This window comes from Zonotrichia albicollis, chromosome 3 (assembly GCF_047830755.1).
Source record: "Zonotrichia albicollis isolate bZonAlb1 chromosome 3, bZonAlb1.hap1, whole genome shotgun sequence".
Taxonomy (NCBI): domain Eukaryota; kingdom Metazoa; phylum Chordata; class Aves; order Passeriformes; family Passerellidae; genus Zonotrichia; species Zonotrichia albicollis.
The window spans coordinates 63,409,781-63,424,718 of record NC_133821.1 but is presented as its reverse complement, the minus strand read 5'-3'; the positions used below and the strand labels follow the sequence as shown (position 1 = coordinate 63,424,718).

The 14,938-nt window shown below is 42.7% G+C and overlaps 1 protein-coding gene across 12 annotated transcripts in view; it reads left to right on the top strand.

Moving 5' to 3' along the window:
* HIVEP2 (HIVEP zinc finger 2) overlaps positions 1 to 14,456 on the top strand; it is a 135,631-nt gene extending 121,175 nt beyond the window's left edge. For all 12 annotated transcript variants that reach the window (XM_074537653.1, XM_074537656.1, XM_074537654.1 and 9 more), the window contains 4 exons: positions 1,844 to 2,019; positions 4,619 to 4,720; positions 5,221 to 6,131; positions 12,782 to 14,456. In XM_074537653.1, the coding sequence (XP_074393754.1) occupies positions 1,844 to 2,019; positions 4,619 to 4,720; positions 5,221 to 6,131; positions 12,782 to 13,600 (2,008 nt within the window). In that variant the 3' untranslated portion in view covers positions 13,601 to 14,456. The remainder of the gene's footprint in view (positions 1 to 1,843; positions 2,020 to 4,618; positions 4,721 to 5,220; positions 6,132 to 12,781) is intronic.
* The last annotated feature ends 482 nt before the right edge of the window (positions 14,457 to 14,938 follow it).

The window sequence follows — 14,938 nt, the reverse complement described above, 5'->3', positions numbered from 1 at the left end:
CATTGTTATGATGAAACATACTTAAAGAGTCAAGGTCAGTTGTGGCCAAAAACCATCTATATGAATGATGAAGAGACACATGTTTTATCATTCTCTTTGTGTCCAATGGGATCTGACAGGTGACAGAAGCCAGTGAAATGAGGTCAAGCAGAAGAAGAGCAGAGATGGAGCAACAGAAAAGCACATGTAATAGCACAGCATTTATCTTACCAGTGTCAATCAGGGGTGGTACGGTAGACTCCATCCCAGAAAAATCAGACTGTAAGGAGAGATGAAGAGAAGATAAAAAAGCAGTATTTCAAATAATAATGGACTTTTTATTTTTTTGTCTGTGGGAGAAAGCTTGGAGGAAGTTGATGAAGCATTGGATAGAGAGATGACTAGCAGTCCTTGGCATGTGCATATGAAGGAGAACCTGGGAAATGGGGCAGCCAAGATCCCAAAAATATTGTACAGAAAACCTGCTAGAGAGATGACTAAATACTACATTATTTTAGACTATTCCAGTTTTGTCCATGCTGCCAGGGACAATGAAGGATATGGGAGAAGTACAACTTTGTTGGAAATGAGATGAAATAAACCTGAATTTAGGCATCTGCATTTGAAAGAGGAGCTAATGAGTTTAAAACATAAGAAGATTGACTTCAGAACAGGACACTGTTTTTCTAGAATATTAACTTCAGAATTTATATTGCCTATGATATAGCTAAACATATGGGAAAGTGTTCATCTAAGAACAGCACACTTGAAAAATGTTCCAGCTCTGTAACCCAAAAAATTGCCACTTTTTTCTTGTAGAGTTATCATCACATTAACAGAATCTTTCACATAGTTCCTTTTTTATTTGAAGTACTGAATGTCAGTATCAACGATATTTTGTGGGTTGTGCATCCACAGAATGACTGAAAGCACTATGTGCTGCTTAGGATGAGGGCAATGGAGGATAGAGAGCAGAAGAAATATTATTTCTCAGTTCTTGCACTTCCTGGATTTTACCTTGAGTGAATGAGGATGGAATTCTTCCCCAAAGGAATGCAGTCTTCAAACATCAGAACAGCCTGAATAGATTCCCTAGACTCCTTTAGATTTCAGTATTAACAATTTACGTGATAATAAAGGCAATGTACAGCTTTACATAGATTTTCATATCTTATTTATTTTCTAACTACACACTATGTGATCAGCAAAAAAAAAAAATAGAAACCGTATGTCTGTGTGTCGTTTCTATGCCATAAGAAAAATTTCAGTAATAGCTTTCTTCAAAGTATCTGTGTTTGACCATTTTATTTCTAAAGCATCACATACCTGAGTGAAATCAACTCCATGTCTCTTTGGGGAGCAGTTTATCTTTGGGGATGTCAGGCATGTGTAATGTGAATGAATATATCCTTGCTCGTCATCCATGTTCCCTTTATGCTTAAAGGGAAGAAACAGGAATTTCCAGGATGTGATTTATCTGATCCCAAGGGAAAAATACACTAAAATAGTTAAATGAAAGGTGCTACAAAAGAATGCTGTTTTCAGTGGTAGTAAATGTCTGTGCTGTACAAGAATACAGTGAGCTGAAATCCAACCTATAGGCTTATATTTAGAGTTGTATCTGTAGGAATGGTTCTTCATTGGTTTCCTGACAAGGTGTTTATACTGTTCTCATACTGCAACTTGTTGGTTTCAAATTCTTTAAATATATTTGGGCCAGTACATTCTCTGAAAGCCAAATACTTTATGAGTTCCATACTGAAAATTCAGTAGCTCCTTTGGACTTCTGTGAGTTTGCATTGATGTTTCAACATGTATCAGACCTAAAATCTGAATGACTTAAATACTTGCTCTCTTCCAACAGGTATAAATCAAATGAGGATTATGTCTATGTCAGAGGTCGTGGCCGAGGAAAGTACATTTGTGAAGAATGTGGCATTCGCTGTAAAAAGCCAAGCATGCTCAAAAAACATATCCGCACTCACACTGATGTCCGGCCTTATGTATGCAAGCTGTGCAATTTTGCCTTCAAAACTAAAGGTACTTGACCTTTTTAGTTGAGCTCTTGCCACTTCTGGAGCTATTTTGCCCTCTGGGACTCAATCACCCATTGCAATCAAGAAGAATATTTTCTTCAGAATAAAATTGTTATGTTTATATATACAGGACTGTATAAGAAAGCTTGTTCTCTTCTGTACAATTAATCCGGGGAGTTTGTAAGACTCTGGGACTCCTTGGATAGCTTCATTAAGAACCTAGAGACTCTTGGATGGTCCTTCTGGCTGCAGGGAAAATGTAGTAGCATAGGAACCACCCTGAAAAATAATACTTTGCCAATATTGTTGCATGGTGCAAATTTTAATTGCAGCAGCACTTAAGTGCTACCAGGAGACCATATTTCTTATGACATAATGTAGAAGCAGAGCATCAGCTGCTGAGGAAGGCGTGCCTTCACAGGCTTTACAGTGGGTCAGTTTCAAGTTTATAAATAATATATGTCTCCTAGATGGGCCAGTCCATCCACTGTAGCATTAATTATGAATAGAGATCTGATAGCTTCTGTTCACATGTATTTATCAGCACAGAAAAAAAAGCTTCCATTTGTTACCCTGTGGCCACAGATAATGGTATTCTTTGGAATTCAGATTCGTGATGCAACCATCTTCTTGAAAAAAAAAATCCTTTCCTTGGTATCATTTCTTTGCAGCACAGCCTAAATGAGCCTTACATTCTCAGTTTCTTAGCTTCCCTTTGGCAGACAAAAGAATGGATTCTAGTCCCAGTGCAGTGAAACTTAACTCAAAGGAGGAGAAAGGATGCTGAAGGAAATTTCTCCCAAGATCCCCGTGCAGTTTCATGGCTGTTTTGAGGATTGAGAATTGTAATAGTTTCCATGACTCCAGCAGTTCTTTTTGTGCCAAAGATGGGAACAGCTGATGGATGGTAGTAGACCCATCAGCCTAATTTAAGATGGGAACATTCATGGGCATGTAGAGACAAAGACAAGGAGCTGCTTGTTTGTAGTCCCAGTAGACCATCTGGTGAGCTGCTCTCATACCATTGCTTACATTTGCTGGAGGAATTGGTCTTGAGTAGGGACTTGAAGTACATGACAGGATTGTGGTTTTATACCTGTGTTTAGAGAGGACATTCCAGGAAGAAGAGGTGGCATGGGAAAAAAAAAAAAAAAAAGAGAAATTGCTTGCTGTGGCTGGCATTTCTGACAAAGAAGGAGAAACATGGATGAGGTGGTTTGCTCTTGCACAGAAGGGGCATGAGTAGCAAGAGACTAGGTTAGCCTTTGAAGTACAAGAAGTGTTTAGCTGGTGCATTACTGATTATAAGCAGTTGTCAGCCTCATAACTACTGTTGCTACTTTGCTGAGAGCAGTAGAGGACAAACTTTCAGAAGTACTTATGTTTTTAGTTTTTCCGAGCATTTAGCCATCCAGAAGCATCAATCAATCAAATTTTTCATGCAGTGCACAGACTCAAGAAACTCCTAGTGAGAAGGGAATTATTCAAACTAGCTGGAGCTGAAAGGCAGAGAAGAAGAGCATAGTGAGTTTCTAGGCACACCTGCGCTATTCAGCAGAGGAGTGCAGTGTTCCTGACCCCAGATGGCATGTACCACAACACCATCTGGAGATGCTGGTTGGGGTCCTAGAAGCAGCATAAATGCATTTCCAGAGGGCTTTCCTTGAGCTAAGAAACACCATGGCTTGCTAGTGTGTTGGGTTTTCTTGTGCCATGCTTTTCCATTTGGGTGTTGCAAATGAGGCTGAAGTGGCAAATGGATTAGAGCGACATTCTCCAGCTTGTGCTTTGTGCTCAAGATTCTTTGTCATGAAATGTCTCTTGGGGCCAATCTCAACCCAGTTTTTTAATCTATGAAAAAACAGATCAAGACAGGCGCTCCAGAGAGTCAGTAGTCTAGTGTTAGATTGCTCCCTCAGGGGAATGGGAGATTTGCTTTCAAATCTCTGCTGTGTCTGGTTTAGATCCAGAATCTGGGAGCTGAACTTGAATTTCCCCCGTCCCAGGTGGGTGCTGTAAGCACAGCTCCTCTCAGTTCAGAGACTGTAGCTAGATGGTAAATTTGCATAGAAAAGTCTCCTATAAGTGTCTTGTTTTGTTTTTTTTTTTTTGGTGGGGTACTTTTGCCTCCAAATGCTTCAAATACATGGAGCATTTGGAAACCATGTGCGAAGTTAAATGGGAGAGCCCTTACCTGGAAAGTGCCACTGTGTAAATGGGAGCATAAGCCCTGAATGGCTGCTGTGCTGTGGACTTACTTCAGTGTCTAGGCAAGCTGTACATATTATGAACAGTGAGTCCAGGAACAGATAACATCCAAAGTGGGTTTTGTAGGGGTGCCTAAATATCATGTGGAAAATTAGAGAGATGCCTATGCACGTCTCAGGCACTGAGTGCATTTAATTTTTTTATTTTCTATATAAAAACCGACTCATTAAAACAGGCTCTGAGGCCAGTGGTCTTGATGAGTCAGCCCTGTCTGTTGTGTTTTCTAAAGCTAAACCCCATTACCTGCAGCATAATGGAGCTAAGATACACCAAAACCTTACTTGAAGAGTGATCTTTGTTGTTGTCCATTAATTACATTAATCTCTGATCCACAGGAAATCTGACAAAACATATGAAGTCTAAAGCACACATGAAAAAATGCTTGGAGCTTGGAGTATCAATGTCATCTGTAGATGATGCTGAAACTGAAGAAGCAGGTATGTCAAAATGATTTAATTTAGTTGGAACGGCCTCATTCCAACAAAAGTATGGAAAGAAATGACTCACTGCACTTTAGCACAGTGATGGGCATGGGAAAATATATTATGAGTGTTTGGGGTATTTTTTAATTGAGAGTTAATGTTTTAATAAACAGGAAGTAAAAAAAAAAATCCTATCTAGTTGTCTGGGTTATACTTTTTTTACATGAAGAGATGCTAGAAATAAAAATATGGCCTGTTGTCATCTGTCTCATATGAGGTTCCCAAGAGTTAAGTTGCAAGGTACTATAGGATGGATTTGCTTCCATACTTCAAGTTTAGAATTTTAGGCATTATTTTGAAAAAAAATGTGGTTTTAATCGATGAGGAATGGCTTTATGCAGCCATCCCAGGTGAAGAGCATCCAGCGATGGCATTGAGTGTGCTGGGCGGGGAATGGTTGTGGTGTGAGAGCTGAGATATGTGCTAATCATTTGGACTTGCTGTGGCTGTTTCAGAAAATATGGAGGACATGCAGCAGGAAGCAGAGAAGAGCAGCAGCCTGGCAGGGCTGTCAGCAGAGCACCAGTTTTCTGACGCAGAGGAATCGGATGGTGAGGACGGCGACGACAATGATGATGAAGATGAAGATGAGGATGATTTTGATGATACTCAGGGAGACTCGACACCAAAAACCAGATCAAGAAGCACCAGCCCGCAGCCCCCTCGGTTCTCCTCCCTGTCAGTGAACTCGGCTGGGGCATCGCAGGGGGCTTCCCCAGAGGGCTCCCTTTCCGTGGGACACTCTTCCCTCATCAGTTACTTGGTCACCTTACCTAGCATTCAGGTTACTCAGCTTATAACACCAAGCGACTCCTGTGACGACACACAAATGACAGAATATCAGAGGTTTTTCCAGAGCAAGAGTACGGATTCAGAGCCCGATAAAGACAGATTGGACATACCCAGCAGCATGGACGAGGATTGCACGCTTTCGTTGGATCCCAGTTCTTCTCCGAGGGACCTCTCACCTTCCAGTCGACAGTCGTCACCTGGCTACGATTCTTCACCCTACAGAGATAACTCACCAAAGAGGTATTTGATGCCAAAAGGGGATTTGTCACCCAGAAGACATCTGTCACCCCGACGAGATATTTCACCCATGAGGCACCTTTCCCCGCGGAAGGAGGCTGTGCTGAGGAGAGAGTTATCACCAAGACGGGACGTGTCCCCGAGACGTCACCTGTCGCCAAGGAGGCCAGTGTCACCAGGGAAAGATGTGTCTGTTCGAAGAGATTTGTCTCCCAGGCGAGAGAGGCGATACATGGCCTCCGTTAGAGCGGCGTCTCCCCGGAGGGGCTTGTACCACAACCCAGCATTGTCCATGGGTCAATATTTACAATCTGAATCTATTCCAGTGGGACATTCAGTAAGTATGAAAGAATATTTTCATTCCTCCTGTCGAAAACTGTGCTCTTACTGAATTTGAGCATTTCAAAAATCTTTGCAGCTTTGTAGAAGAAGAAGACATAAACTTTGAGTCTTGGTGGGAGGTCTTGGAACAAATGCAAGAAATTTGGAATAGGCAAAGACCAAGTCAGGATGCTAATACATTTAGATACACTAGAGTCAGCCTAAGGGGCAAGTGTTCACTTGGTAGAACTCTGAGTAGCTCCATGAACCTCAGTGAAATTAGGCTGGTTTGCATTTTCTGCCTCCATATTCACTACATATATATATGTATGTATAATTTTTAAATGGTCCAGAAAGCTTACATTGTCTGTGAGGCTTTCTTCTGCACTGTAAGAAATCTTGTACTTCCTGGACTCTCAGGTGAGATCCAGCCAAAATCAAGGCTTAAAGCCCTGTTCTTGTGGTATGATGCCCATCACTGAGAATTGCTTAATGGAATAAAAATGCTAAGATAATGGAACCTCTTAGAAAAGCAGAGTGCACACTGAAATCATGATCTGTGGCTGGAATTTAAAGGATATTATTATGTGAGAGGAGCAGGCAGCTCCTCTCACATAATAATGTGAGTATGCCCCACAGGAAGTGCCACAACCATTTGGGTGGAAACATGCAAAATTTGCGCAGCTGCTGCCTGTGCTCTTCCCTTTTGGTAAATCAGCTCCCAGAAACTGCCTGATTGGCACTTTTGGCCAGCTCTAGCATTCACAAAGCACTCCCTCCACAAATAGATTACATCTTCAGAGGTAAGGAATGGCCTTCCTAGGTGTGAATTTACTTAATTATTAACTATGCTTTCCTCGCCATGTTGCTGTTGTGGCTGCCCTCTCACTGCCTGCCTATATTTGGGTTCAAACTGGGCAAGCTACCTCAGAACTCCTTGCTCTTCTCCTGGCTGGCCTCTTCTTCCGGCTTCCCCATTCCCAATCTTCTTGGCTCTCCATGTAGTCTTTGCAGTGTTCCTCTGTGGAGGAGAAGAATTGAACCCTGAGTTCATACAGTCAGCATTTCTCAGCTCTGGGGTATTTTTCTCTGTAGAGTCAGGCTGATGTGTTATCTGCTCCCAGGAAGGGAGTGAATGATGCACCTGGGCAAGGATGTTTGGAGCTAGGGTGGACCAAAAATAGCTGAGATGCTGCCAGCCTGGCAGATCCAAAAGTGATTTCCCAGTATTTCAGGGGTATAAGGGAAAGCTGCAACTTGAGTGGCTGTATTTATAGGAGAGAGCAATACAGATGCTTCTCTCGCATCTTAGACGTTGCCCCATGACCTAGTAAATTGTTCAGGAGAGCACTGGAGAGGGTGACTGATTGACTAAATGGTCCTTGAGAAAGGGCATGCTGAAACCCAGCTGCACTCTGACAGGAGGGATCGCTGCACAGCTGAGAGAGGGTACAAATCCCACCAGCAGTTCTGCATTCCTGACTGTGTGAGGAAGCACAAGTGGGTGAAGAGTCACCAGTTTAACTAGTCATGATGTCTTAGTGTCAGATGAATGGGATCATATGGGATTCTACAGCTGACACTGTGCAGGGTGCCCCAGTCCCTCATGTCCCACATGATACACACTGGCATCCTGTAGTAAAGATTTTAGATGTTAATGATGCTAGCAAAAACGGTAATCCTTGACCATCTGACAGTTCTTGCTGTAATATTTTTCTTATGCATTATGCACACCTTCCAGCAAGGCATTTAGCACATTGTAAAGACTCTCTTAGTGCTTCTCATTCCTTCTTTTAAAAAGTCCACCGTGCCAGATGGACTTCTAATGCTTACCTTGTTATTGAGGTAGAGTCAGGCATGAGGTAGTGAAAAACACAATGAAAAATCAGTTTGGTTGTCCTACAGAAAGGATCAGTAACTTGATGGCATATTGGGTGTTTGGGAGAGAAGGCCAGACCTCAGTAGAGTCACTACAACCTGAATACAGGAGGCATCACTGGAAGCAGAGCCCAGACAAACGTAAATGAAAAAAAAGGACAAGTGAGGATGATTGCCTATTGCAACAAATGACTGCAAGGAAGGAAAGATGCATTCCTTGTCTCTTGATGCCTTTCTGGAAAATGTACTTTAGCCAAACATTAGACAGGCTTAAGTGAAACACAAGTTATTATACTCTGTATGTGGGAAGACAAATAGCACCTGAGCTAGCAATAAGTGAAAGCTGTCAGAGAAGAAAAAGGAATAATGGTTGTTTTTCACTTTTTAGAGTAGTGAAATCCAGAAAACCAGAACATCATTAGCAGCTGCATTGGTGATGCTCATGCTGGCTTACAATCCTTAAAGTACTTTCAGAGCTGCATTGGGTTCCCAGTCCTTGCAGGTGTAAGGGCAGTTTTGTGCTTCTAGTGCCTGCAGTTCTCAGAAGAGGCCAGTTTTCTTTCTTCTCAGCTGAAATGGATGTATTTGCTCAGTCTCTTTGGCCGGTGCTGGTCTAGCTGCTCTTCATCTTGCTTCCTGTTGAATGTCCATGCACTTTGGTGGTCTCTTGCAAAAGGCTTGTAAGTGCTCAGGCATGAAAAGCACTACATAGAAAACAATTAAAATTATTTGTTTAGGAAGTGGAAAAGAGCATGGTGAAAGTAAATATTTTTTTAGATTGTATAAAAATACAGAAAAATACACACTTATTTTCTCCTTTGGCAAGCAATAGCAGGATAGAATCTTGCAACAGAATACTCTCTCTAAAGTAGTTTAAGTCTCTAGTGTATGCAAGGTCACACTTGGCTTTGACTAGTTAACTTGGTGTCTTTAAAATTATTTCCAGATTTCTTCTGTTCTCTAAATACATTCAGGACCTTCTGTCAGTGGCAGAGGTTTCTTTCCTTACTGAGGAGGCGGATGCCATTATCAAAGGGCTCAGATTCGTCTTCCAAGTCATCTTCTGCCAGTCCTGAGAGAACAAGAAGGAATAGGAGGGCTTCATTTGTTCACCCTGAGTGAATCTCTTTTATCATTTTCGTTTGGATGAGGCATATGTCTCTGTTGTCACATTTTTTGTGTTTTGACTCACTTTTTCAGTCTTGGAGTAAGTGACCTGGATTGTTGTCAGATGGAATTAAACTGAAAATGTGCACCAGGAGGGCAGCAGGTGCCCTTGAACTGTGAGTGGCCATCCAAGTGACTGCAAAGAGGCCACATAGAGCTAATCTGAAGCAACCTTTCCCTCCAAACCCACAACACTTGTATTGTGAATATGGGATCCAGCACAAACAGTTTTCCCTCCATTCCAGCTTGTCCCAAACCTTAGTACACCCTGCTGCTTCCTAGTGCAGACCAGAACCTTTGCCTCTTCTTCCAGTCCCAGGATAGACACAAAGAGATCGAGGAGGCGCCTTGCTGGGAGTGGCACAGACTGGTCTCTCACAACTATTTTAGCTTCTAGGCAGTAGTGGATTTTGCTTCTGCTGCCATCTTGTTGCTCATCTCATTCATTTTGAAGTCTGAAGCCTGTCTTAATATATTCAGAAGGGCGGAAGGGAATTAGGCACCTCTATGACCACTTGAAAGTTTATAGGACTTATGGTCCTTTGATAATCCCGAACATGGATATTAAATCACTTCCCAACCACTCACTACTTTATCATCTTGAGTGAAGTGCATTCTTGTACAGAGAGCCATAAATTCTGAATTCCAGGTAAACTGTAAATAGGTTCACTGGTCCATCTGGGCTACTGTGGTGCATTCTGTGTTGAGCTGCAAATTGAGCTGATCCTGAAAGTGAGGGCCACACAGAGTTACAGTCACTTTTTTGGGCATCCTGTCTTTCAGGAGGCACATTGGTAATGTGCTCTGTTACTGATTTTCACTGTAGAGTTCAATGTTTTCTGGTTTTTAACTTAAAAAACCTCAAGTACATTATGACATGCTAATCAAAGAGACTGTTTTCCACCCAACATGTTTTTGCAAGCTGTGGTCTGAGGCTGCCCAGAGGATGCTTGTCTTTGAAATGTGATCTTCCTCTTAATCTCGCACAGACTGATTTGGGTGATGTACCAGATACAGGGTAAACCCTATCTCATCCCTGAGGCATTCTGAGGGACTTGTGAAGCTGGATTTGGCTTTGCTAGGGGTGTGATGTGGCAGTCTAGCTTTGTGACCAGGTTAGAGCATTTAGTGAGGAGCTGCTACTGTTGCTTGGGAAATTATATGCTACCTGGAGTTGAAGGGAAATATGCTAAACTGTAACAAATGAGAATTAATAGGAAACAAACTGGATTCCCATCACCTGACAAAGAGCTCACAGCACTGGCAGCAGCCCATTCTGACTGCAAAAAGATGCCATGACTTCCTGCTCTGTGCTCTGTGATCTAATACTTGCCCTGTCAACTGCCGAAAGTCTTTACATTTTCAGGATGCTTGTTGAAAAGAGGCAGTCTTTCTCTGTGAATATCTGTATCTGCTTGTAGGAATGAAAATGCTAGATATTGGTAAAGGAAATAAAAGCAGGGAAAGAGGTAGGAACAGTTACTAGTGATTGTAACCATTTATGTTAATTGTTTCCAAACTTACCTGGCTGGGCTAGAGAAAAATAATCCAGTATGTGCCCAGCCAGGCTTGGAAGGTATCCAGTGACATGCACACACTGTCACTGTCTGTGTTAAAGTTGGGCATACAAGACATATATTGGATGATGCGGCGGATCTTGAAGCACACAGCAGTTTCTGTCATGTTAGCCACCTCTATCCAGCAAGGACAGACTCTTGCTCTATTCCCTTATGAAACTCTGGCAGGGTAAAACATGAAGCCAGTGTCTTTCTCAATTAGAGATTTGTGTGTGACTAAGTTTATTCTTTGATGAGTTTTACTCTTTTTTTTTGCTCAATTTCCCTTAGCCCGAGTTCACATCAGATGTAATAGTAATAAATGTCATGGTGTTGGAAATGTCCAAAAGGACAATGTGACTGAGAAACTGGTTGACAGACCAAAGATGGAAAAAAAAAAAAAGGGGCAAGCAGCTGTGCAGAGGTGAAGTTAGTGATAGGAAGGGGTGACAGGGTAGGTGAACTGTCTTGTGCCTTGGGAGTTGCAGTTTATTTTGTATAGTTTTCCCCATTCAGCAATGTAATGTGCTGTCGCTGTGCTTTCTTGTGACAGTTTCTCTTTTATGAGACTCAAGTGTCTCACTTTCTGAATAGGAAAATTCCCAACATAGATTAGTCTCTGAATAATATCTCTGAAGTTTGACTCTGATGATTATGGGTCACCCTTTCCTGTCTCAACATTGATTTATATTAAACAGGACAAAGCATCTGAGCAGAGTGAGATTGAGCCCTTGGGTAGCACAGAAACTGAATCTTTAATTGCCCCCTAAACCAGCTCCCTAGGATGGGATCAAGAGGTTGCTTAATGCCTTGAGAGCTAGGATTTCCCAGCAGTGAAGTGCTGCCACTTCAGTGCATTGGCATTTAGCAGCACAGTCCTCGGGCTGCCACACTAAGGCTGTGGTAGCATTACAGCTCTGGGGCAATTGACCCATGTTTGGTCAATTTACAGAGCAGAGATGAGCGTTTTCATTCATTTAATTTCACATGAGAGTCCCTGAGAGATGTGTGGCCAAATCCCACATATAATTATGAAAATGTCATCCTGCACTTCTGTCATCATTACTCCTCTGGTCAGCAAGAAACGATACTTAATCATCAGATAGCAAACAAATTTTAAAACTTAGGAATGAAAATAAAAAGGAACCCAAAAGCCCAGGGCATATTTAATACTGAGTGGAGATGGGGCTATTTATTCTTTCAAGGCGGGAGCTAATGGGAAGGCAGTGAAAATGTCAATATTGCGAGATTGGCTTTTATTAGCTGTCACAAAATACTCCATTCTTCTCAATCCCATTATGATTGGGTGAGTCTCCCTGGGACACAATCATCACTTCTGCTCACAGCTGATGCCTCTGCTTTTGTTATTATTTATTGTTTACACTGCAGATAAGCCAGAGGGGTACTCCATTGTCTCAATGACTAAAAAAATTTGTGTCTTCATCACACAAAGACACTTGAACTTGCATGGAAATACCCATCTGCTTTCACCAAGGATTGGATAAAGCTCCCAGGGAGCAAGTGCCTTCTGTGGGGCTCAAGAGCAGGTTTTTCAGAAGGCAGTAAATACATACATGCTGTCGCATATTCCCTGTTACGCCCAGCAGTGGTGCTGAGCAGGGGATGTTTTGACGTGTACTTTTCTACAATAAAGTTTAAATACCAGCACATTTTTCCAAAGGAGAGGGTAAGATGGATCTCCTGGCCAAATTTCTCCTGGGGAATGAAAATCTATCTACCCCAAATTCTGTTCAAAGTTTCAATTGAATATAATACCCTCCACTTCCTGACCCTAAATTGCTGCATTGTGTTGCTGAACTCTCTTAACTAGCCACTGCCTTTCACCTCAGAGTCATGAGCCCTGTAGGGGCTAAGCAAAACCTCCTCTGTTGTTTGGATATGCAATTAGCAGAGTTTTCCAAATGCTTTGGGATCCGTCTGGATGAAAGGTGCTTCGTGAATGGGAGGTTGTGTTAGACAGGAAAGCAGATAGGTGGTTTGGCAGCCAGACAAGAATTCTGATAGTTACAGTGCTGACATCTCTTTTTTTTTCTTCTGGTTACAGAGGAGGGGGTTGTCTCAGGCACCTTATTTCAACATTTATGGAGAAAAAGGAGGCATGGAGCACCGCAGGTCTAGCCTGTTCCCTGAAGGTCCGAGCGACTACGTCTTCAGTCATCTTCCACTACACTCCCAGCAGCAGATCCGAGCACCTATCCCCATGATGCCCATCGGGGGGATCCAGATGGTCCATTCAGTCCCCGTGGCCCTTTCAGGTTTACATTCTCCGTCCACTCTGGCCCTGCAGAGGCAGGTCTCTGAGGAGAAGCAGAGAGGAGCTGCGGAAGCCCTGGCGCAAGAGCCGTTCAGCATTTCGAAGCCCCACGAGAAGCGTACCTCTCCGCACAGCTTGCACGCCGCTGCTCCCCCCAGCGCCCCTTCCTCGCCGCTGCTGTTGCTGGCCCAGAGCACATCCGAGGACAGTGTGGTGGCTACCGAGAGGGAGCAGGAGGAGAACATACAGACTTGTACAAAAGCCATAGCCTCTCTGCGAATCGCCACAGAAGAAGCCGTTCTGCATGGGGCGGAGCAGCTGCAGAGGCCTTCTGAGCCTCACCAGAAACCCTTAGAAAGTGCACATTTTAGCATTAAACACTTTAGTGGATCTGAGCCGGGCCAGCCCTGTGCCTCAGCCACCCATCCTGACTCGCATGGTGGTGAACAGGACAGTTTTGGTACATCACAGACTGCGCCAGCCCATCCCACCTTTTACAGCAAGAGCTTTGTGGATGTCCAGCAGCTGGGCTTTCACAGCAGGAGCGAGCCCCCGTCAAGCACACAGGAAAGGAAAGATCCGTCATCTGAGAAGAGCAAGCCGCATTGATCTGAGATGCATGGAGACTTTCACCCCATACATTTACCCCACCTTTTTTTTTTTCTAGAGATAGAAAAAGTATTCAAATTTACAGCATGCCTGTTCTAAGTTACAGTAGTTTGCTATTATATATACTTTTGTTATATCAAAAGAATTAGATAAAGTAACAAGTCATCATGAGCCTGACCAAAACTAAATTTGAAATTCTTATTGGGTCTGGTACTTTTAAATTGTACAGATGTTTGTGCCTTTTCTTTACTTTGCTTATATTCTTATAAGCATTTTTTTAGCAGTAATTTGTACATATTTTAGAATTTGTGTATCTGCTTTGTAATAAATGTAATTTCTTTCCTTTTTTGGACACTTGGATCTAAATGATGTAAAACAGAACAGCATCAATATATGTGAGGTTGCACTAAAACATATTTTTATATGATTAAAACTGAACAGCTTTTATGTACAGCTCTGATTCTGTAATACTAATATTTATTTACTTTGTTTCATAAATTGTAAATTTTTTTCTTAATGTTGTGGATTGCTTTTCTATGTGAAGCATGGGATTTACTGTTGCGTAATTAGAACAAAATGTATATTGTAAAACAAGATATTTAAACTAGAGTATCTTATATTATTCTGCACTTATGCATTAGTTAAAAAAAAAGATAAAAGATGTATCAGTCAGTTCTTAACTCTTGTAATTTTTTTTGTCTCTTGTTTGCCGGATTGACTATAACTTAAGTGCTGATTGTGATTTTAAACTGATAGTACCGTAAAGCATTAAAGTAAAACAATGTGCTATTGTGAGTTTTTTCAAAGCTTTATAAAACAGTTATAAATATATTAAAAGTATTTGGTCTTATGTGAACATGTTGATCTATATACTCCTTAAAAAGCTATGGGAAAACATTCCACCCCATGTAAATATGTGCATCACTGGTGCCATCTGTGTAGCTCACCGGGACCGGCAGGGTTTGCTGTGCTGGTGCTTCCAGGGGCGGGCTGGGGCACTGCTGCCTGCCCGAGGGCAGAGCCCAGCAGCGCCCTGACCCACTGCCTGGCCTCCAGCAGCAGGGTGGCAAGGCCCCTACGGCCGCTTGGGGCTGGGCCAGGAGCCGGCCTGCTGGCTGGACACACGGCGCCCTGCCGAGCCTGGCAGTGCCCTGCTCCGAGGGCTCACCGAGGGCCGTAGGTGTCATGGAGAAGTGCCCTGGAGTGTCAGAGAGGGGTTTGAAGAGGAGAAAAAGGTGTTTGCTTGCTCTTGAACCCCACAGCTGGCCACTCCCTACTGCAATACCTGTGCCAGCTTCGGGGGAGGCTCCTGTTCTGTCCCGTTCCCTCCTGTCCTGT